This window comes from Ixodes scapularis, unplaced genomic scaffold (genome assembly GCF_016920785.2).
Source record: "Ixodes scapularis isolate PalLabHiFi unplaced genomic scaffold, ASM1692078v2 PGA_scaffold10__122_contigs__length_95168666, whole genome shotgun sequence".
NCBI lineage: Eukaryota > Metazoa > Arthropoda > Arachnida > Ixodida > Ixodidae > Ixodes > Ixodes scapularis.
In genome coordinates, this window is record NW_024609836.1 from 89,591,514 (window position 1) to 89,615,753 (window position 24,240).

Here is a 24,240-nt window from a genome sequence, read left to right on the forward strand (position 1 = left end):
CAGTGCGAGTCCCCGTGCTCTTTTTCATGCTGGAATTGTTGATTCCACGTCTTCCTGGCAATGTCGGATTGCTTTAGCAACCTCAGCGAAATTAACGAGGCTCGTTACACCGTGAAATGTCGCATGAATAATGTGACATGCGGCAATTCATTCGGTGTGAACGCCGCGGAACGAGTGCTAAAGCCTGATTCCCGTGACGAGAATCTGCTCACCATTTTCAGTCGCGACGTCGATCGGGCTGCAAAAATGTGGACAGTATCCGAGATGGTCGACGTCAATACTGAAAATCAGAAGCCGAATCGAACCAAGTGAATCGGTCATAACAAGTCGGTGATAGCCACTGACAACAATGATCAAGATCTCCTTGTATCTACTGTTTACACTGAGCCTACTTACCCAACCCACCTTCAAACTTTAAAGTTTTTTGAGTCAGTGCTTTGTCTACGAGCCGCTGTCGTTTGGACGAGCAGACGACAGTTTGAACAATCATGTAGCCGCTTGAATTTCGACGCACTAAACGCAGTCCGCATGTGGTCTGTACAACTGGGTGGTTTTCTTGCGTTCATGTTGGAACAAAACAAATAAATCTGAAGACCGCAGGTATCCGTGAGTTCAACCCAAAGTGCTTCCTACATAAGCAATCGTGGTCCGATGGCGTCTGGTTTTTATTTTTCACGGCACCCATCAACGTTCTCGGACGAACCGAGCAGGCAGGAGCCGTTAAAACTGACCTTCAAACCTTTCCCGACTCTTTCCGTAAAGCCCCAGTCGCGGTGTTTTGACGACAATGCAAGTTTTTGTTCGGTTTCTTCCAAAACAACACGGGAATGCATGTCCCGCTTGGCGACTTCCGCCCACAGTCCCAGACTGGAAGTGCGCTTGACGAACCACCACCGCACCGAGACGTAACAGAGCCGAGTTTGTGTATATGATGCCGAAGACATCCACGCACGACACACCTTCAAAACTTTGCTGCAGAGTGATTCTTGATCAGTATCCAAGCTTGCAAATGCACAGACTTACCACTTCGACGTGCCAAGGAAGCTTTGATTACGCCGCGAGACTGGCGAAGCTTGCTTTTGACGAGTTGTGCCTTTCTCCTGCGGCACTGCGCTTTCGTAAAAACTTCCATGTGTTCTCAAAGGCAAGTTTCAACGCTTACTCTCTTAAAAATGACTGCGCGTCCTACTTACCCACAAAACACTTGAAGAGCCTATGTGATCTACGAAATCAGCTTAGTGAATGATAAGGCGGAACATCTGTTTAGGCCTCAAAATTAAGTCTGCGCTGTGGCACTACGCAAATGCAGCATGACACTTTGCATCGCGTAAAACAGGGAACATATGAGCGATGAAAACGGGTGCCGCACAGCAGTATCGTAGCAACTGGTGCTGGCACAATTGACTGGCATCCCTATGTCACTTCCGCGCGGCGTGGTGTCGCCACGACAGCGCCCGGTTTCACCGCTCGTGTGCAGGCTTAAAATGCCTCGGAGCAGTTGCTGTCCCCATTATAACGGGTGTTAGCTTGCGCCACCTAGCCTAACAGAGGCACTCACAAGAGCACTCGGCCCGTTATAAAGGGTTTTGGTCCATCCGACTTCTAACGTTAAAATAAGATTCGGGAAATCAAAAAAAAAAAAAAAAAAACATTTTTAAGGAGTTATTTTATGTTTGTAACGCCACTAGAATTATTAATGCATTAGCAATAGTACCCTTATGACAGGATAAAGCTGACGGTGTCCGTCTGTGGACAAAACAGTGAAAAGGGAAGAGCGCCGAGTAGACAGGAGTGTGGACCACTGATCTCAATGACAATTGCTGGATCGCGCTTGCCGCTCCCGCAAGTGAAGCCACCGGGCGTCACTCGCTTGGGATACGATTTGCCGTTTTTGCTAGCCTTCGCTGCGGTTTTCCAGCGTGCTGACGACACGTTTTCTACTCGTTCGTCGTCACTCGCCGAAGAAGTTTTTTGAAGACTCTGTGTATTGTTGAGACTTTCCGTTGTGAACACGTGGAAAATTTTACGAAAGTGCAGTGTCGCAGGAAAAAGGCACAACGCGTCGAAAGGAAGGGCTGGCGGCGTGTTCAAAGCATCCTTGGCACGCCGAAGTGCCGTGTCTCTGTGCCTTCGCGCGCTTGGATACCGACCAAGAACCGACGCCGTGTGAATGTGTTTAGCGAGTGCAATGTGCGTGAAGCCGTATCAAAAGGTACAACTCGTCGAAAACGTGTCGCCGGTGTCGCGGCGTGATCAAAGCTTCCTTGGCACGCCGAGTGATGCATCTTTGTGCCTTCGCACGCTTGGATACCGGTCAAGAATTGACGCCGCGCCAAAGTTCTGAACGTGTGTCGCGCGTAGATGCCTTTAGATCATTTATATATATCGGCCACGGAGTTCTGGATCGTCCAGCTGTTCCGGTGAGTTGCTATCAATAAAAGCGGGAGATCTTATGTACTATATTAACCATGGCTATGTCCCAAATCTACTCTAATAGATTCCGTGGGAGCACGAATAGGGCAACGTTGTACGTGGAGCCAGGGGGGTTTTCGAAAGCAAATGTACAAGACGGCGAAAATGAAAATCTTTGAAGCGCGGCCGATATGGTCGTGTGCAATCTGTTGACCAATTACAATTAGGCGAGTCGCGTAGGTTGATAATAAGCCAGCACTGATCAGTGATGAGGAGCTGTCGTGCACGGTATTGTGTAAATCGTCTAAGGACGAAAAAAAGACGTACCTTCTCGCCATCTCCCGTCGCTAGTGGACGCTGGATTAAGCTCGTTCCTAAACCGCGAGGGGAAAAGACGCTGATCCAGAGGCACGAACAGCTTCACGCACATTGCACTCGCTGAACACATACACACGGCGTCGGTTCTTGGTCGGTATCCAAGCGTGCGAAGGCACAGAGACACGGCACTTCGGCGTGCCAAGGATGCTTTGAACACGCCGCCAGCCCTTCCTTTCGACGCGTTGTGCCTTTTTCCTGCGACACTGCACTTTCGTAAAATTTTCCACGTGTTCACAACGGAAAGTCTCAACAATACACAGAGTCTTCAAAAAACTTCTTCGGCGAATGACGACGAACGAGTAGAAAACGTGTCGTCAGCACGCTGGAAAACCGCAGCAAAGGCTAGCAAAAACGGCAAATCGTATCCCAAGCGAGTGAAGCCCGGTGGCTTCACTTGCGCTGCAGCGAACAAGCGGGGAAGCGCGATCCAGCAATTGTCATAGAGATCAGTGGTGTGGACAAAGACAAGGGGAGGCGACGTCACGGGGCAGAAGCCAATGCTCGTGAGGATGCTGGGGCGGGTCAGAACTTGCAGGTGTGCAGAGCACGTAGGTCTTGGTGTGTGCTACAAAATAAACCAAGCCAAATACTATAAAAAAAAAAAATAGTGCTGGTCCAAGTAGGTGGCAAAAATTAGACATCTACAAATCTCTGCAACACAAAATTAGAGTGCAGCTCTTGTGGAGGATGAGGGGTGGGCATGCCCCTCCTCCTCCGCATGTGACATCAACTTTCCCGCTAAATCTAGCAGAGAAACTGAATTTGTTCATATGTGACGCGACACCAAGACACGCGACGTCATTTTCCCCGCTAAATGTAGCGGGCGATTGAACTAGTGTTGAGGTCATGTGATAACAATTTTCCCACTAAATTTAGCGCGGTTACACCGACACCGCCCAACCCGGAAACGGGCGCCTAAGAGCTACGCTGAAATGAAAATCTGTCGGTGGATCTTTAGGGAATCAGTCAGCATGACCCTTCAGAAACGCCAACGCTTACCCCGTAACAAAGCCAAAAAGGGACAGCAAAAAACAGAAAAAGCAAGAGAAAGCCAAAACAAAAAAGTGAAGAGGACACCGTTATCGCCTCCCAAACGTCATGCTAATGCATTCTTTCAGGACCCACCAATACATTTCTTTGTTTTTGCTACCAAACTTCTATTTACTTTTAAGCTGACATACGGTGGGAGCTACGGGCTCGCAGGACCAATCAATCGCCAAATTAATTATCCCTTCAGGGAGGGCAAGGCAAAGCCCCATGTACTTCAAAGTCAAATGCTCTAGTGTCATGCTCCATGGTATACTGTATATGGTGCATAATGTGCTCAATGTCTTGTTTTTGTGACTTGTACTGATCGAGTTTTTAATCTTTCTTGCAATCTTCTATGATTTTTCTTTCTGCCTTTCACTACCTTCTACACTACTCGGCTGCTCAGCACAATCACATTTCGTATTTTGCTTCGAACTGTCATCAACAAACGCCTCGTTGCATGCAGCTTACATAATAGTGATGGGCTGAACTTTTACACGAATAGACCATATGCAAAAAGAAAAGCGCCATCTAGTGCACTCATGATCAAGGATGTTTCGCCCGAGAGACAATGTTCCCGGCAAAGTGGCAGTCAGGTCTAAAATATGATCACGTGCTGCAGGCCCATTAAGAACTCTTCACACAGCGGCTTCGATAAACACCATGCACTGACCTGGTTGGACCAGTTCACTGCTTGAGTCACGAGCCTTGCGGCCTAGTTTCTGATAATTTCTTTACCAAGAACATCGCAGCCGTCTTTCTTTTCTCTTTCAACAGAAATTAATCGGCAACCCATTGGGTGCACAGATACATTGTCCTAATATCACGAAAACCGATTTAAATGCAGATGTGCCTCGTCCACAGCTGGAAGACGTGAAAAAGAAACAACAACAAAAAAAAATAGGTGGCTCCCAACGAGGTTGGTGGCTCCAAATGGCACGATGATGATAGCTAGTAAGCATTTTGCATATGGCCTATTGCTAGCAGTCAGCCACCGAAACTCCACCATCAGATCACAGTATCACGTGACTGGGATGTAGTTGCAGCCAGCCAGATTTCTTTGTTCAGCAGCTGACTCGCATAATTGCACAAAATGGCCTCCACTCGAGAACAGTGTCCTCCCCCCCTTTAGTTTGGGTGTTTGCAGACCAACTGGTATGGGCCTTCGGCCTTTCTGCTGTACTCCCGACTCCCCTGAGCCAAATAAATGAAATGAAATGAAATAAAACAGGAGGCGTATGACCACAGGAGACGTTCTGAGAGACTGCTGTACATAAAATTTATTTTACCAGGCCAGCGCTCGAGCCAAGCTCGTTGAAGATGGCAATGTTGCATCCACAAACGCAATAAAAACAAAACCTTCCTTGAAATCAAGGTTATATATTACCCCTAGTTCCTCGGGATATATACAATGTCAAGCACACACAAGCCAGGCATTCCCCCATGGATGAAAATGAGACATAAAAATTAAAATGAAATAAAAGCCGCAAGAACTCCCAGCTACTTATAATGCAAATGACAGAACTAGAAATGGGCAAACGTTTTTACGAGCAATTAGGCTCCAGCCACATTAAGTGCAGGATCGCTGCTCAAGTCTACAAGAATCGTAATACAAGAACGGCTGACTAGGTTAATCCTGCTGCAGCAGAAAACTTGGGCAAGCTGCCAAAATGCCTGTGGCACTTGCGAAGCCTCTCAACATTTTCCAAGATGACAAAGAAAAAAAAAAAAAGCACCTATGCAACTCTTGCGTACAATCACACAAACCAGGATTGCCAAGGCCCGTGGAAAAAACCAAAAGATCTCAATTCGTCTGGGCTAAAGTTCCTGTAACTTAAAAGATTGAGCTGCCCCTAATAAAACTGATATGTACAACACACAAAACCGATGCACTTCACTCTCAGAAACATACCCGTTCTTGCGACGCACACTCTCGCCGTCGTATTTACATCCGTAAAACACAAAACCGCCTCGCTCGTAAAAGCACCCTTAAAAAAAAGAATGCCAGTGTACAGGTGTCCTGAGCACTGTTACACAACACCACGAAACTCGCACATACATCTCTCCCTGTCCTGGGGACTCCTGCTTGCACCTTCTCGATTTACACCTCGAAAGAATCGCAGCCGCACTTTCCTCGCGGTACGGAAACGTTCCGAAGCCCCCGACATCAGGCACCCAGACGGTCTTTCATTGCCTAGAGAGGCTACGTACAACACCTCCCACACTACGACACTTCCATACGACTCGTAAAAAATTCTCTTCCGTAACATGACGGCATACCCTTCTATAAAGTGAAGGCAAGCTCCTACGTAGGATCAAACTCGGAATAAAAGCCCGTGTTCCCCTCAAGGTAAGAGTACTTTGCGCTTTCCACGAAACGCTCCTCCTTTCCGCAATGCCTTCGAAACGGCTCCGAGAGGACGCTTAAAAAAAAAAGCGTACCACGCGATCGCTCCTTGCGACTTCAAAACCTGCCAAAGGGACAAACTTAATTTCCACATGTTTTTTACGCACGACGCACATGCCTTTTTACGCACGAAGCAGTTTTCGCTGCCCCACTGGAGACAGCAAAGAATGCCTCAAGCTGCAACAACGTCGTTTCTTCGCAATCTTTCCAAGAAAACATTTAATTCGTCCACAATAAGATAGACACGACTACTATACGAGGTGTACAATTGGATTGTTTTCTTTGCGAGCAAACCCTACCAATCTAGAACACCACCGGCCATGCAACCACTGTTTTCTTCCTTTTATTTTTTTTAAACACTGCCAAAGTAAAATTTCTTAAAAAAAAAAGACACAAAAAAAAAATGATGAGTCTTAATTTTAAAATTTTAATACATTTCGTTTCACCATAATTTTGCAAAGAGCAAACTTTTAAGCCAATCGGAGTAGCGGAAGCGAAATTCGTCTCCTTCCGATCACTGATCGGCTCACTACGAGGTTGATCGACGACTAATCGAGGTTGCGGCATTACCCCCGCAGGATCTGCGCGAACCGTTTCGAGGCAGGACGGAAAGGAAACGCCGCAGGGGTTAGGCGTGCGCTCGACCGCCCGATGGATCTTCGCCTTCTCGTTCCCGTGTCGGAGCGCCGACTCGTACGCGAGGTCCCCCGGATCCCCGCCAGGCACGATCCGCGCTTCCAGCTCCGGCCGCTCCCGCAAAAGGCGGAGCTCTGCCCGTGTTGTGGCGCCCTCTTCTGGCGACGGGGCCCGTCGCGTCAGTTTGCCGAGATCCAGCCGCTGTTGGCAAAGTGGCTCAGGATGCGTCGGCTGTTGGACTTGTCCAGTCCGGACGGCGATCGGAACTTGGGCGACGGGCTGCCCTGCCGACGCCTCTGAGCTTGGTCCTGCGACGGAGTCGACCTCGTTATTCCAAGGACTTGCACGAGTTATGGCACAAGGCGGCTAAAATATTACGCACCAAGGTTTTTTGTTTTTTTTTTCAAAAAAACTTTCGTAAAATTGACAAATTGTCGAGTCTTTGAATGCAGTAAAAAAATTAAACAGAGTGGTGTCAATGCACAGTAAAATACCGAGCGTCCGTCCATTCCAAACGGAGGGCACTGTATTGCCGGGCTGCAGGAAACATTTCTGAGCGTACTGGCAATTTGCAAAAACTTCATTTGGTCACCCACAAAAAAACTTTTTCAAATTCTCACCACTATAGCTAGCTACATACAAACAAAACTCCCTTCCTGATAATATTGAAATCATTCAAGAATCCTCTAGTTTCAGAGCTTCCCTTGCCACTTCCTTTAACGCATAACAACCGTAAAACCCCTTTTTTTTTTACGTTTGTAAAGTACTATTTTTATGAATGCTTTACGGGCACAAGAAATGAAATAAACCAACTAAAATAAGCGCCCCACCCTCGATTTTGTAACATTCAGAAAATACACAAAAAACATATCTTTACAATTTGTGGACCTAAGGCATCCCCGTTTCACGTGATTATCTCCAAATTTTTAGTGGCCGCTTGCTCGGGATTTTACGATACGTGTTTGTCAATGTTACATTGAGTCTTTCACATTGGTTTTCCTTAGTCCTATGTTGTAGACAGCTTTAAATATGTGATCGGTCTAATTAAATCATTAGATGTGAATACATAGAAGCCAACGTGCACACTGTTAAGGCAATTTCGGGGTGTACGTTATAGGTCTCCTTGACGTCTCTTGGTTATTGTTTTCTTCAAAGGTTTCTCAGAAGGTGAGTTCCCACACACAAGTGCTTCCGTCAGGCAAATTGGAATGCACACTGTTAAAAGAGAAGCGAAATAAACTTATTATTACTATTATTATGATTGCAGAGTTTTCTCTGCAATGATAATAGGGATGCCGTATGCCGTAGGGCCGCCATCCGAAGATGGCGGCCCTACGGCAGATGAACTCAATTCAATTACTTGAGAGAAAGCACAACGAATGCCAACACCTCGATTATAGTTCTTCCTCAAAGTGGAACCTCTTTGCAGTAAATACTCATCCTGCAAAAATGGGGAATTAGCGATGCAGAGCTGCGATATTGATACGGGCACACAGGCTAGTACCGATGTAGCGAAGGTCTCACAAGCTTTGAGCACACACGAGCATCCGGTGGTGGTGCGTATGGCAGGACACAGGTAGAGAAAAATGCTGCCTCACCTTGAGCACGACAGTCTTAAAGGTGATGTAGTAGGTGGGGCTGATTCCCATCGACTGGCAGAGCTAGAAAAGGAAAAAAGAAGTCGGCGCAAGTTATCCGCGCGCGGGGAAAATGGCGTCCGAACTCGGAAGAAAGGGGACGGCAAGAAGTGAGGGGGAGACCTACCTTCCTCTCCTTTTCGGAGAGCAGCTCGTAGCTGAGCATAGTGGAGATGTCGGTGGCCTCTTTGGATCCCTCTCCGACGTCACCTCCTGCAACGGGAAGCGCTTGCGTCACGCGACGGAAGAGGGGAGGATCCCCGTTGATGCGCCAAACTATACGTCGGTACCGTCCATACGTGGCCATAGCTAAAACTATTTTCTAAAACGTGAATTCCCAAACTCGGTTCCCGGATATTCGGGGATTCCCGAATTTCCTCGACCCTCCCGTTTTGGGTCGATCCAAGTCGCCTGTCGGTGGATGACCGTGAGCCGAATACTGCCTACCGCGTACATTATTGCTTGCAACGTCTGTGGGCTTTCGCGTTGCTTAATGCGTCGGTGCAGAATTCGGGTGGGGTTCCTCTGCCGTTAGTCGAGGGAGAGAGGTGTTTCCCGAGGCCAAAAAGTTTTGAGAACCTTGCCCGAAAACACTCGCAACTATGTAAAGACCACCTTGCGTCACCACAGTTTTAGAACGAGAAGGCTACGCCCCATTGCAGACAAGGATAGGAAAGCTGGCAAGTGGCCCGAGTGGTTGTAGCAAGCGGGGGACGAGTGGTAGAACGAAACTCGTCCCAGACCGAGGGCTGCACGAAATGTGGCTGTTACGTGGCGATTATGATTAGCCCCTACAAACATGCTGCTTAATGTTGTTTCAACGAAGGTATATCGTAAGCAGACGCCAGCTTACTGGCAACCAAACTATGGGGATGACAAATTTAGTTGGCACAACTGAGCTCGCTATAGACGGTTTTCACGCGACGGTCGCCATCTTGAATTCGGACATAGCCATGTTGGAGGAAGATGCCATGCGGTCAGGGGCCTTTATAATGAATGCCTCTACTACGAAAACAGCCATTTAGTTAATAAAGTAAAATAATGTCTCGGCCAATCTCCCATGTGTCCAATGCGTTTCTCCGAATGACCAATATTGTGGATTTTCTAGGTGAAAAGGAACCATTTCACGTAAACTGTCGCTCTCGAGTTACACGCTTAGAGAAGAGAAATACTGTGTCAACAGTTGAGGTTGAAATCGCCGCCGCGTGTTCTCGGTTTCGGGTCTAAATATTTCGTTAGCGTGGAGCCTTGTGTCTAGATGGCGCTACATGACTATGTTGCTTCATAGAACACCTGTATGCAGCAACATAGCCACAAAGTGCCAACCAGAAACAAGGTTGCACACTAACAAACTATTTGGACCCTAAACCGAAAACGCACCGCACGGCACCGCACCTGGCGGCACAATCACTAGCCTGGAGTCCTTAAATTGCATCAGGCAGTGGCGAATGCAAAAACGCGGGTCAATACCATTTTCATTTAAAGAAAGAACAAAAAAAAAAAAAAGTGGTATTGAGTTTGATTTCTGGATTCTGCAGCGCAAACTTTCGACCCACGTGCTCCGATTCGCGTTGCATTAGCAGACTTGGCCACTGTTCCCCCTCTTTTGACAAGTCACTTGTCAATGTACCAAACCTTGTTTGTGATGCCACTCATGCTATATTTTTACACTATACTGTTTCCTAAAAGACCTCAAATGCCGCGCAGATATGTCAAAATGCAGTAACGCAGGTTCGGTTTCGCACGGTCGATCTTTCGCACTCAACCACAACGAAATTACCTGTGCTACAAAAAATTTCGCCAGTCCCACGGACTTTGTTAGAAAGACATTTGACCGCATCATATTATTTGCCGATTAAGAGGCACAGGAACGCTACAACCTTTTTATCATAGTACCATAGAAACTCCTTCATTTTTCGTCGGCCCCCCCCGACTACGCCAGAATTCAAGGCGGCAACTTCGCGGGAAGAACGGTCGATAAACCGTCGGCGGTGAAAGTGAGGAAGAGGGGACGCACCTTGTTCGCTTAGCGTAGGGTCGGCGCTTCCTTTTTCTCTGCACAAAAAGGAAAAACAAGGAAAAAACAGTGTCAGAATGTACTTTTTTGGTTTTTTTTCCCCTAAAAACAAAAGAATGTTGAAGGATGACTCACTCGTGTTTTCTTGACGCCATTGAGGAGGGCTTTCTGTGAGCGGAGCTGCCTTGGACCTGCATTCAGGGCAAACTGATGCAGCGTGAGCGCACTTAGCCGAGCAACAAGCGCAAAGCGACACGCTCCCACGTCTTCCCAGTCAAGTCATCATTTCTTTTTTACTTTTTGCAAACAAAGTACCATAGCCACCGAAAGGGTGAGAACGGCAGGGCACGTCTTTCGAACGCCCGGCAGGCGCTCGCTGCCTTCCGCTGTGCTTTGCACGGCAGAAGGCAACGGGCCAAAGCGCTACCGAAAGTGGGAAGCGCGCGCCGGGGGCGGGACGACAGATACTCCTCGCCGCCGTTCTCGTCTGGTCGGCAACCACGGTCTGGACTACTCGACACGTCTCGAGGATTAACTTTGAGGCGGTGCCAGTCAAACGTGCGCATTACCTGCCCTGTCCCGATTCAAAAGCGTCCACCACTGTACGAAGTACTCCGTCCACCCCAAAACCGACAATGCGACGGAAGCAAAACGCACGGCGCTCTTTCACAAAAAGATAGCACTCCCGCCCACCACCTAAGTGCAGAGAGCACGGAGTTCGGCAACGAAAGTGGAGCGATCAATTGGTCCAGCCGGCTGCAGAGTGAGCTTAGGGGTGGACGAAGTTTAGAGCAACGCCGCCACACCAAACGTTGAACGAACGAATCTGAGGTTTAGGTGCGCAGCAGCGGCGAGCACGCGACCCAGGTGTGTCGCAAGAAACGTGTTCTAAGAAACAATGATCGATGAGGCAATGGCAATGTCACTAAACGCCGCTTTTAAAGGATGCCAAAGGCTGATTCGGACGTTCGGGTTTGAGTGTTGCCGACTGCATTAAAGGGTAACTGCAAAGAAAAAAAGGTGTATTTTTAAACAGCCAAATCGGAACAAGCATGTCACAAAACAATCTTTCCGCGAACAAGAACATTTTTTAGAGCAATATTTATTGCGCGAGACTGATTTTAGTTTTGCGGCTACTTCGTCCGTTTTAAATCGCACGCCACAAAGTTGGTATTATATGTCACGGAGTGACGTATTACAGCCACTTTGAGCGCGTCGAAAGAGCGGGAGTTTCAAATGTGGAGAGGTTGTGACTCCGACTAAATTACGTCCTGTGGCTGTGGCGCGGAAGATTTTTGTGACATGCTTGTCCCAATTAGGCTGTTTAAAAAAACACTTTCTTTTCTTTGCAGTTACCCTTTAAGACAGCCAGTGATTGATTGTGACGAGATGGTTGCCACGACAATAGTAGGACGCAGAGTCCCAACGTAACCGGTCACACCCCGCGCGAATGTCTGAACCAGCCTTAAGATTCCCACGCTCTCCAACACCCTTAAAAGTCCGCTTGCACGGAATGCCCAATAGTTGAAGGGGTGAGAACATTAAAAGTGACTGCGAGCACCTTGAAAATTTTCTAACATTGAAAGCGAACGTTTGCAACAAAAACAAGTCAGCAGAACCGCGTTGCCAGAGGTGACACTTACAGACTTCTTTTTGTTCTCTTTCCGCTTTTCCCGCCGATGCCTGGCCAGGTCAAACTCCGCGCACTCTGAAAATGAAAGAACAAAGAGAAAATTTGTGAACAGATAGCTAGGTCGTTCCTGGGAGGACACCAGACAACCGGAAAAACCGATAACAGGAACGTCCGGTGCCACGAGCCAAGGCAGAAAGTAGCGAAAACCAACCTTATAATCACATGGTCGCCCTCAACCGTCGCTGGGCTTACGAAACTTGATTCAATCGCAATCGGCCGGAGTTGCGCGGAAGCGCGAACCGTTAATAGGCCGCTAACAAAACTTGAAACTCCCTACTGTATTTAAACTGGATGGACTTTGCTAACAGAGTTTAAGCTAACGGCCCCAGCGTGAGCTACACACTCACTGTTTCGGAATGCAGGAGGAGGTATTTGAATACGATCACAGCAAACAGAATGGAAAGAAAGCAATCGTTCTATGAGTGTAGCATCTAGAGATGTCGATAGCAATCCAGCTTTTGTTATGTTTTCCTTGCTTGCATTCATTTGAAGCAGGCTTATTCTTGTTCCTCTACCCAAAGCAAAAAGGAAACACGTGATATCTTGTGTCAAGCAGTTATCAGCAATAAAAAGTGTGTTTAGAACCAATTTACTCATTGGATAGATCATTTCAGCAACCGTGTCACATGACACGGTTGCTGAAATGGCTCGTGTAAAGAGGGAATAAAAGCGCGCTCTTTTGGCGAAGCTCGAGAGATGAAAGGAGAAGTCAGCTCACCGTCCAATTTCGTGATCCCATTGCGACGATACCTCATCAGGTCCTTGATTCTTGCTTTCAGCTCTTTCTCTCCTGTGGAGAAGACCAGTCAACCCATCAATCAATTCCCTCTCCAACATACTCAAGGACGTCGTTGACAAAGAGTGCATGAAAAGAAGAGCACATAAACATTTTTTCGAAGTAACCACAATTTTTTTTTTTTATATTAATTGTCATCGCAATGTTCGCTCCACGTCTCTATGGACCATTACCTAGCTTCATTTGTGCATACTACTGGCTTAGTAGCAATATCAATTTATTACTTGCCAACTATATTTTCTTAATTCTTTTAATGAAATGTGTATGTCGTAAATTCTGTATTGTGTTGTACTAGGGTTCATATATTCATCCATATTGTTCACTTATGTTCGTATAATTTGTGTATATTTGTTTCCCTTACAGTTTGTAAACTGCATCACCAACCTATGTACGATCTTCAAAACTTCATAACTGCCCTACTAAATTTCCGAATAAAACTTGCGAAATTGCTATACATTTAGAAAAAAGAAAAGTAGGGAAATTTTCAGAAGGTGTTAGGTTTGCCATAAGTCAACTTCCTGTCGATTCACGTCAAGCGAGAAACAAGCAGTGTCTTCCCTTCGCTCCCACCCGTGTCCACTCCCACCACGTGGGCCCGCTACTTCGGAAGCCAGAGATCTGCCCCAACCAGGAAGGCACCCTAGCCCGAATCTTCGCTTTAGATTGCCACCACGGAGAAGAATGAAAGTTGGCGAGACTCACGTTCGAGGTTCTCGAAAAGCTGCTCGTGGTCCGTGGACGACTGGAATTGGCAGAACACCCGCATCTTATCCTGTTGCTCCCTGAAAACATCCAATCTGCCTCAGTCAGGTTGGCACCCTTTTGCCAGAGAATATTACTGCTGCACGGCCTCCACGATAAAGAGCTACGGGGAATGGATACAAAAAAAAAAAAAAACCCGCGTTACTGTTTAACCTTTTTCGGTGCGATCAAACGGCAGCGTGGCGGGCCCTCGGCTCTTTTTTTTTTTTCGAGTGTGGGTCAGTTCGCACGCTGCAATCTGGTGCTTGACCCAATGCGTACGAAACAAGCGACAAAAAGCAATGTTGCCGTGCCTGGGCCAGCTGCGTGTTACAATTGCCGTCACTTGTCTCGTAATATATTAGTACGAGAGGAGGATGTTCCTGGGCCTTTATTATTCTACGTGGTGGAGGCTTAGGCCACGCTAGCCTCGAACAAAGCAAACCCGTCACCAAGGCCAGGCTCAGTCGGCCCAGGCAAGATCGGAAACGGGCCAGTCTAGGCCGGGGGTGCCCAAACTGCGGCCTTTCGGGGGCCCGAGTGCAGCTTGTGGCTCCCAATGAACCCACCCCAGACAAATAAAAAAAAAAAAAAAAAGACAGCTTGCATTTTGTCAGCTTTGTGCTATCATATATACACATCACACAAGGTCCTTGTTTCACAAATGGAAACTCGCAATAAGGCAACATACTGAGCAATCTGAGCAAACATACTGAGCTTTATAAAATATGTCTGCCCGGCCACCCTTGGTCCAGGCCACAGTACATTCATTGAGCTTACTCAGCCCAGGCCAGATCAGACAGGTCAACCTAGACCTTGCTACATTCGTTGAGCCTACTCAGCCCAAGCCAGAGCAAACAGGTAAATCTAGGTTACGCTACCTCCGTCAAGCCTAGTTCAGCCAAGATGCACTTACTGCCGAATTCACAAACCTCACTCCATTCGAGGTACCCCTCTGCTTTCTCAAGGAAGGCGCAAGGTTTGGCTCCGGCCAATCGGAATGACGGATAGACGGTCCTCGTGCCTTCCCGGAGGAAGCGGATGGGCCTCAATCGGAGCGAGGTTTGCGAATTCGGCGGTCAGCCCGGGCAGTTCGAGCCAAGCCACGACGTGTCGGTCAGGGCACACTTTAGGCCAGCCCGGAGGAGACGACGAGAGCCCGCACCTGTCCTCGTCGGGGCAGGGCCTCTTGCGGGACGGGGTGGTGCCGGGCGTGGCGGCCCCCTTGGCCCTGCCCTGGCCGCAGAACTGCTCGAGCAGGCGGTAGTCCCTGGCCAGGGCCTTGCGCCTGAGCCGCTCCCTCAGCCGCCGGGAGTACATGTCGACCTGGGCCAGCTTCAGCGCCACCTCCAGCTCGTCCTCCTCCGGCCCCACCGACAGCTGGCTGATCAGGGACTCTGCCTCGTTGTCAAACTCCTGCACGGGGGAGGGATGCCAGACCGCCACGGTAAGGACGCTGGGAACACCTTCGGTTCGAAGTGAGCAAATTCCAAGGATTCCTGGGAACCCCAAGTGTTCTTTAGAGTAGCCCCAGCAGTCTGCAGAGAGCGTACGTTTGTTCCGATGCCACCCGTCAAATTTGCTTTCGGCGAGACATGCTTCGTGCGATAATGCTATTCTTGTTGCTTTTCATGTAACACAATAATTTTAATTAGTTAGTCTTCGAAAAATATAACTTCCCATTTCGTGCCGCTTCGATCATAAATGTTTGCTAGGAATAAAACATAAATTAATTAGGTTTAAAAGAGCATCAACGCACAAAGCCTCTCTCGCTTAATGCATACCTATAAAAATTTCCATATTCCGAACAATTTTACGCTAACGTAAGAAGGACCCGATCGGAACTGCAAATTTATCGAAAAGTTGGGACCTTGTAAAGCTGCGCGAAAACGAATTACACCTTTTAAGATGTCACTAAGAAATACATCAGTGAACCAAATTTCAGCGTGACAGATGAATAAGCATCTGAAAAAGTTAAAAGCCCCTCATCCCCCCTTAAAAAGCCAGAGGTTCATAAATATTTTCACTGCGAGGAACACCCGTCTCTTTTTCGCCGATGGCCGGGAGACTTCCACTCTTGGCACTGTAGCAATAAAGCAGTTCAGAAGCCAAGAGACTTTGTAGACAACAATGCATGTACCAGAAAGTGTTTAATCCATAGTTATGAACTGAAGGAACGGCCCGCAAAAATAGTTTGTTGAATCTGGGCACTGCATAATTTGTAAGCAAATAAACAGCCCCGCAGCAAGAATGCGGGAAGATGCGGAGAACGTGAGACCTTAGACGCGGCGCAGTACGCTCAAAGTTTCCCTTAGCTAACCCTTTCGTAGTCGTCCCTGCAAGGCATGTATCCGAGTTCCTGCTGCTCCGCCGCCGTCAAGTCGCCCGCCGAGATGTTGCTCTTTGCGCTCGGCGACAGGGGCCCTGCAACGAGACGTGCGGGAGGCCCTGCTGGTACGCCTAAGCATGCTGCAACACAAGCTACTTCGCGGAATAGCCTTATTATTAAGGCTCGTCCACGTGTGAATGTAAGGTCTCGCAAATCCCACAAAACCTTCGCTCTAGCAAAATGCAATTCCAGGGTCACTATGTTAAGAGATTGGAAGAACTCAGACTTCAGCAAACGCAGGTGTGTGTGAACGGGTCTTTAGGGTTAGGGGACAGATTCTTGGCATCAATTTCTTGCGTGAAACACAAAATCGAAGTTCATCGAACTCGCGTTGACGAAAATGGGACACGGGCATTGTATTCCGCAACCCCAGCAAACAAATGCGTGGACCGAATACTTGGAAGACGTCCCCTAATGATGGAGAAAAGTAACGAGATAAGAGACGCCTGGTTCCGAAACAAGAAGTCTCGCGGGCTGTTCAAGGGGGGCGGTGCTTTGGGTTATTGTAAAATAATGCTGCAGACAAACACTCTCGCCCTGCGACGCTTGGGGTTCTTATTTGGGGTTAGCCCGTTTTCCCCAATTTCGATAAAACCCCCTTGAGGGTGACTTTGGGACTTATCGATTTTTGCCGAAGACACAAAGATTGTGCAAGCTTTCGGATAGCGCGAGGTTACAAATGCAACCAACAGGCAAGAAATAGTTTGAAATTTTACACCTCTGACTAACGAACCTTTGTTCGAGATGCTAAACAGCGGTGTTGAACTCTCAGAAATATAAACCAGGCTCCTACGTCTCCTCCGAGTTAACTCAAGTGGCGTTTTATAAAATACAGCAGCAGAAGAATACAAGCTCACCGCTGTCGGGCGAGGTATGGTCCTTCACCAGGAATGACGGTTCCACCGACCATGTAGCTGAAAAAAGCGTCGCGGCACAGCTGAGCATCCAGGCGTGCTTTCGCATACACCCATTCTCATGCTAACGTTTTTAATTATGAGAAAAAATAAAACTCAATAAAGACAATATAGAGGACAGCACACACCTTTGCCTATGTTCCCCATTATGTACAAGGTATTGTAATGCTCCTGGACCTCTGAAAGAGAGACGGTGCATCAGACAGACCCCTCAACGTTGACGGCAATCTAGGGAAACTTGCATCATTGCCGGACGTATAAAACCTACCTTCGACACTCCTGGAAGGCAGACACTGAGACACATCTTCCCTGCAAAAAGAAAGAGAAGCAACTACGGTAAGAACATTGGCAGAACACTAAACTTTCTGGGTTCAAGAAACTTAACTCCTCAAGAAGGACTGGGTACACGGAGAACCCATTGACAACAGACCATTATAATATGCATTTAAAGGCCTTATCAATTAGGTGCAAGGTATTGTCATACTCAGATGTTAGTCCGTGCCTAAAACGTGACGCACTTGTTGCATTGCGTATACTCAGGAAGTCAAGTTTCGCATATGAAATATTCTCTTCACAGTATTTAGATATTGTAGAATTAATAGCGATGCACATAGTATCTTAAATGCAAACTTAATTTCTAAAATCCACCCCCTTCCCGAAATCAAACAAAATATTATTCGGTATAACTTTACCATTACTTCACTATTTGCGACCCCAGGGGCCTACAGAGGTCGCCACTATCGGACAAATATGACGGTCTAAAACAGGTTGTGCCGTGTCACATGCCAGCTCAACACCCGGGCTTCAACTTTCGGCGGGCAAGCATTAGACTCAAAATGGTTTGCAGCGATTTTAATTCAATAAGTGTCAAACCTGCGGTGTTGTGTTGGCACAAGCTAGCTTCCAGAGGCTTCACTATCTTCGGGGAAGCGATGGACGGCCTGCGGTGCCAATGAACGTTGATAAACGCACAATGTCTGGTTTGCGCGGCCGCGTAGGATGTGTTCAGAGTGACCCGGGCGCCACGCCGATATAGCAGTGACGACCAAGTCCCCGGGACAACCGTTCCGTCGAGCCAACCGCCGACAACGTCCAATCGCGAAAGCCACAAGGGACGAGCAGCAATCGCCAAAGGATCCAATCCATTGAGATTGGCATTTTCCCGCTATGCACCGTCCGTTTTGCTAGAGTCGCGAGCCAATATGCACAATTTCAGTAATAACTCAGAACAATAGCTTCGTAAAACGTGAGTAAAAGAAGAAAAAAAAAAACCCGGAAATGTTCTACTTGCCAGTTCCCGAAGCCATACTGCTCTATGGCCTCCAAGAGCACGAGTTCCTCCTTGGCCTTCCAGTTGCACGGCGCTTGGAAGATGGGAAAGTTCCCACAGTCCTGCAAGACCACAAGCAGAGGTGCTCCAGCAAAACTACGTCCTCCCCTAAGTTTTCACCAACGGCGCGAATGACGGCTAGGATAGATACGAAAGCGACTGTAAGGCTTTGGCGCAACCATGGTGCCTAAAACCTGTCCCCGAACGACGCGCTCTGCGTCCCGTTCTGCCCGTGCATTGAAAGTGGTCCCAAAGGGGCAACAAACGACGTCACAAGAGCTGGAGTGTCACGCTGTCGGACGTCGCAACCCCGGCGGCCGGTCGTAGAAGTGCGGGCGAAAAGCACGAGCGAACGCGAGTGCCGCTGCTGATGCGGTTTCTCAACTCCCGGCTGCCAAAGCTTCAGTGGACCATGAAGCCGGAGAGCGACTTGCAGCGGATCTTGGGACGCGGTAGACACATTCATTAGTCGGATTGATTGATCGTTGCGTTTGAGGCACCGTGGCACAACTCTACATCGAAGGCTATACCCTCGTACTGACGTGCCCCACCTATCACCACGGGGATATTTTGCTATGCAAATTTTCATACAAAAAAAAATGCTTTGCAACAAAATTCAGGCGTGCTAAAGGCGCCATTTAAAGATGACTTTGAAGCGAGCTGCGCGTCGTACTGTCGCAGCATACCGACCCAGCGGCGAGATTGCGAAAGTCGCCGCACTCCGTCCTAGGCGGCAAGGAGCATTGATGACCTTGAGACGTTCCAAGGACGGCCGCAGAACCATGTTTGTCACTAGGGGTACTCACAATTAGCTGATAACCGTGCCTGTTCTTGTGCGCACCCATCTCTGCTCCACACGAGAAACACTGAAAGAGGCAGAAAGAAAAAAAATAACTAGAGTGAAACTAGGTATGTGAGCAGGTGGCTCGCAAGTTTCAGGTGCTTCGAGTAGTCAACTTTCAAAGAGCATAGCCAGAACAATGTAATCCGTATAACTGTTAATAAACAAAAGTGTTGGGTAAGGCAAATGTGGAATATTTGAAGCAACTGGGATAGGGGTTTTTCCAAGAATTAAAATTAGGGAAATGTCTAAATTTCTAGGGGGGGGGGGGGGGGGGGGAGATCACTGAGGATAGAGGAGTCGTTGCGAATTAAAGGGGCCCTGCAATCATATTCAAGCGTCTACCTTTTTTGTCGTTTCCACGTCTCTTGGGGTTCGAGCAAGCCAGCGGGCACGGAGAGAGTAACTAAATATCAGTGCGTCCTATTTTAACCGGTTGACGCGGAAACCTCCTCCACCCACGAGGGCGACCCGTGGTGGCCGAAAGCGCGCAATATGTGACGTCTTTGGTCCTGGCCTTACTACTGGTCAGAGCCACTAAAAGCTTCTTTTTAGTCGAAATACAAAATATAAGTGGTGCGAACCGTTTCAAATATTTATAAAAGCAGTTTTTGTTCACTATTCTAGATCAGAAAAGAAACAAATGCAGTTTAAAAAGTACGGAAACAAGAAATGACTCGTTGACATACCCGCCACTAAGCGGTGGAAAAGGCGGCGCATACTAGAAAGGTGTAGTGGGATCAGGCCCCAAGGACCGGCGAGCCTAGAAAGGTCCCGGGTGTACACGGCGGCGCTGCGGTCGCATGGACTGGAGGATCCGACCGGTTCGAGCATTCCCAAGGCCTTCGGCGAGCAGCTTTGGCCTTTTGGCGGTATTGCAGCGCGAAGTGGCTCCCGTTCTGAACTGATCTTTACCCCGTGTCTGCGGTCGTTAAGTGTCATGCAGAATTAGTGTTTAATCGCGCAGCAAATGCAATGCGAGCCGCCCTGGCTGTCCGCTTCATCCAGCCTAGCCAAAACATGCTTTAGCGTTCGCCCTATCGAGCCGTCGACACGGAGTGCGGCAGCCGTGACCGCTCGCCGAGCTCACTACCCCTCCTCTAGTCCACCGCCACTCAAGCAACCAAGGACGTCATGAAGGAGGTTATTTTTTTAATTGTTTTTGTAATTTTAGTTTGATTTTAAAACAAAGCAAAATTTGAGAAAAGAAAAGTTTCATTAAGTTACTACGTTCAGTACGCTCAGGTCCGGTGTAAATTAAAAACCATTAAAAAAGTCCTTGCAGGGCCTTCAGAAAAACAAGGGGGGGGGGGGGGGGAGTGAACACCCCCCCTAGGGGGTGTGTAGGAAAACCACTGAACTGGTAGATTTAGCAGGTCATTCATTACACACCTGGGTTCCCCAGCACTAAATGTAGTGTGGCCAAACGCACCGACTTCTAAAGTTCCTGCTAAAAATTGTTTCGGAGCCAAGTGCAACATAAACATATTTGAAGTTTATGTTTATAGAGCAAAGGTCAGTCTTCCTTTGAGATGTGGCAACACTGGTTTACACTGTAGATGAGACATTTCCTTAGTGCAGTACCAACGCCAGCCTGGCGTCTTCAACGTGCATCTGGATAAGGACTGTACTGTGGTACAAAGCTTAAACAGATCGAAAAAAACCCGGGAAGGGATCGAGTTGCAGGTGGCTGCTTAGAAGGAACATGCTGTGCCCAGTCAAACCAGTGTCAACGTCAATCCAAAAGGGCTGTACTGAAAAAAGTTCAACCTACTGCAGAAGTGAGGAGTTGCTATGGCACATAGCGCACAGGCAGGCTATTCATTTTTTGTCGTTCACAAATAGCTAGGCATCTCCTCTGCTCAATGAACTACTGCAGACAATACGAGCTGAAACAGTACTTAAAGGAGCTGTGCAACAATATTAACGTTGAAAGAATTGGCATTTTCTGCTTTTGATATTGTTCACTGTGTCACAAATGGCAGAAAACACACCTCCTTTCATCGAAATGTTGCGATTCCTCCGCGTAATAGCGAGGCAAAACTTGAAATATTTCCCGACCTGCAGCCACGAGCAGCGGCCATGAGAAACAAGCGGCGTGATGTCACTTGGGTAGTTGTAAGAAAGATAGCAAGTTGTGCGAATACCTGCTCGATAAAAGGTAACTTTCCTATAAATCTTGTCGTTCCAACGTATATGTAAATGCGTAAAATCCCTGGTATCATCGACAAAACTTTTATTATACGGAGTTTTAGTGGCGCCATCTATCCTAGGTCCACAAAACCGCGAACAGCCGCCAGAAGCCGGAGGGGGAGGGGGACAGCGCCGGACGGGCAAGGACGGGTGGTCACGCGGTCGCGAGTGGATGAGTTCTCGCTGCTCACTGCTGGCTCTAAAGAGAGAACTTTTTCGGAACTCCGCGCCTACTCAAGTGACGTCACTGTGCACGTGACCCAGAAGACGATGCACGAGTTGAGAGGCGGCAAGAGCCTGGATCTTTTTCATTTTTTTTTTTTTAAATAAAAACTAGGGTATCCAGGCAAAATCTGTTTTCTGCAGTTCACTGCAGAAGTGTCAGGCATCAACTTCCACAATTATTTAAGCAAAGCCCTGGAATTGTTGCATAGCTCCTTTAATGGTTCTTCAGCTTTTCTGCCAATACTTAAAAAAGTTCTGTTTCAAACTTGACTTAAAAGTCAGAAAGTTTTGTCAATTTCAGAGATAACGAAGCTTGCCTGTTACTCCCGGTTGGCCGTTGTTTTTTCTTGTGTTTGAGGAACTGTAGTGAGTAGCGCTTACTTAAAAACCACCATGCCGAGGACCAACTATGGTACCTCTATTAAAAATTTACTCGTACTGGATCGGCAAGCCTCAGCACGCCATCCCGATCCCTTCGATGAGAAGAAAGAGTGCTTGTTCCTCAAAGCGACGACAAGTCTGCCGAAGGTGTCGTGGGTTCATCTTCAGAACTGCCTATTTGAGCCACCTGGCTCATATACTCAAGTACGACTTAAATCCTACAAGTCTTGAGAACTACCTGGCGAATGCCATCAATGATGCACGAAAATTAGCATCTGCCTCTGCCAGGCGCCGAGTCAGGTTTTGGTACAATCTTCCGAGAGTCTTTATCATACTTTCTTCAGAGCAACAAGTCTCTCTCCAACGTACAATTTTCTAAGGCTATGACTTATTTGCTTCGCTATTTAGGGTTTCTCTCCCGAAGCTCTGTGTCACCTTGTGTTTCTATGTGCCGTAACGGCACGGTTGGCACCTATCCTTGTACGGAGATGGTCGGTCGATGCACGGCATCCTCACATTTCTCCCGCTGCACCATCTGTCGGCGGCTCATCGAGGTAGACGAGCCGTCTGCTCTATGCTGCTGTACTGCGATCACCCAAGCTCGGCGTCGTAGGTGGCATCCCTCGTCTCAAGAAAATCACAAGAACTTTACTTGTGACGTTTTGTTTGCACCACTCAAAAGCACAACACTAGGGCATTTTTAGAGCATAGCTCGCACACAATTGCTCGCTAGTGAATCAAAAGTCGCCGAACGCCCACCCAAACACAAGGTAAACATTGGAGAACTGGAAGTATCTCTCTCCCCACCATGGCACCCGAAAGTGGCGCGAACGCCCTATATAAACGGATTATGCAATCTTTTTTTATTTACTTATATTTTATTATCTCACGCACACATCGTTCTATGGTCCTAACATGATCTAGCCACCCCAGCTCAGTTTAAAAATTTTTCCCATAAGTGTCCTGCTTAAAAAAAAAAAAATAGACGTGCAAGGTAAGGATTCCTTGCCTCCCCGTCCTCGTCACAAAGAAAAGAAAGCTGTCTTTGTTCTATATGTATATTTCCATTTATCCTTACCACTATTGAAGTAGGATGATTGTGTGAAACATTTCTGGACTATTAAGTTTGAGTCACAAAAAGATAGTCGTAAAATCTTTGTACACCGTTAACTGGACCATCGCTTTGTATCGATGCTATTTCAAAATTTTTCATAATTAAAATAATAATAGAAAAAGCTAAACGAAAAAAGAAATCTACAGTTCAGCTGTGTTCGCAGCTGCCGGCAACATGGCGGCACCCATCGTCTTGTGGACGAGTGAAACGGACGGCAGATCGCCGCCGCAGCTGCGCAAACCGAGTTACAAACATACAGGATCAAAAACGATCTCGAACCAGCTCCGTGATGAGGCGTCTATTCCAGGCGCGCCGCGAAACGCGCGTAAAAAAGAAGAAACGCTCCCAAAAGAAACCTACACACATCTCTCTCTACAAACAAACAAAAGAACGACCCGGTTGAGCGGGAAGCAGACGGCACGGGGAACGAGCGCAAGTGGCCGCATATTTGCAGCTCCCAGTTTCGTACCCGACCACGGAAGCAGTTTTTTCCGCCCTTTTTTCTATGCATTTTTTTTTCTTCTTTTGTTAGGCGTGCGAAGATGCAAAATTCGAGGCACGTTGTGTGCAAATTGGGGATTCTTTTAACAAGTCCGATGTTTGCACGTACAACCCAAGCTCCGATTGCAAGCTCCGGGGCAGGGGATCGCTACCAACCTGTAAACAAAGGTCGAAGTCCGGGCACTCGGCACATTTGACGCGGACCCCCGTGATGTCCTCTTGACAATAATTGCAGTGATACTTTGCGATGACACCTGTAATAGAAGCGGATGGTCACTTTAGTCACACGGAAGCGAATAAATGCCTCGTATGGCTCGTAATCGACGATTTCCGAGGTCGTTTTTGCCCGCGAGACGCAGCCCTTACCAGACATCTTCCTTTGTCCCAGTAGGGCTGGCGTGGTGACGTCACGACCAACTTCACGTTTCTGCGCGCGCAGCCCCACGTGACACCAAGCCCCCAATATGCCCACAATGCTTTGCGCAGAAACAAGAGGCGGCGCCGTAGTTACGAATATTCTGTGGCGTTAACTGAAACCTCACGCAGGATAGTTGAGCTAAGCTGTCTAGGAAGTATTGGTTGAGCGCGGTATCCCCGGGTTCTCAT

The 24,240-nt window shown here is 47.8% G+C and overlaps 1 protein-coding gene across 3 annotated transcripts; it reads right to left on the minus strand.

Moving 5' to 3' along the window:
* Window positions 1-5,076: 5,076 nt before the first annotated feature.
* Window positions 5,077-24,075, minus strand: LOC8035302 (transcriptional adapter 2-beta). 3 transcript variants are annotated; one of them, XM_029976194.4, is made up of 17 exons: window positions 24,001-24,075; window positions 23,791-23,888; window positions 19,186-19,245; window positions 18,341-18,441; window positions 17,318-17,358; window positions 17,178-17,228; window positions 16,993-17,049; window positions 16,067-16,170; window positions 14,912-15,162; window positions 13,708-13,787; window positions 12,928-12,999; window positions 12,160-12,224; window positions 10,652-10,707; window positions 10,517-10,554; window positions 8,627-8,712; window positions 8,461-8,523; window positions 5,077-7,170 (listed from the first exon to the last, which is right to left on the minus strand). In XM_029976194.4, exons 1-17 carry the CDS (start codon window positions 24,005-24,007, stop codon window positions 7,042-7,044), a joined length of 1,359 nt encoding a protein of 452 aa, XP_029832054.2. In that variant the 5' UTR covers window positions 24,008-24,075; the 3' UTR covers window positions 5,077-7,041. The 3 variants fall into 3 exon arrangements, 2 of the variants coding, with proteins under 2 accessions (XP_029832054.2, XP_029832056.2); XM_029976196.4 differs by having other exon boundaries at window positions 23,946-24,017; XR_005797881.2 differs by lacking the exon at window positions 5,077-7,170 and having other exon boundaries at window positions 8,475-8,523; window positions 10,652-10,723.
* Between the last annotated feature and the right edge of the window lie 165 nt (window positions 24,076-24,240).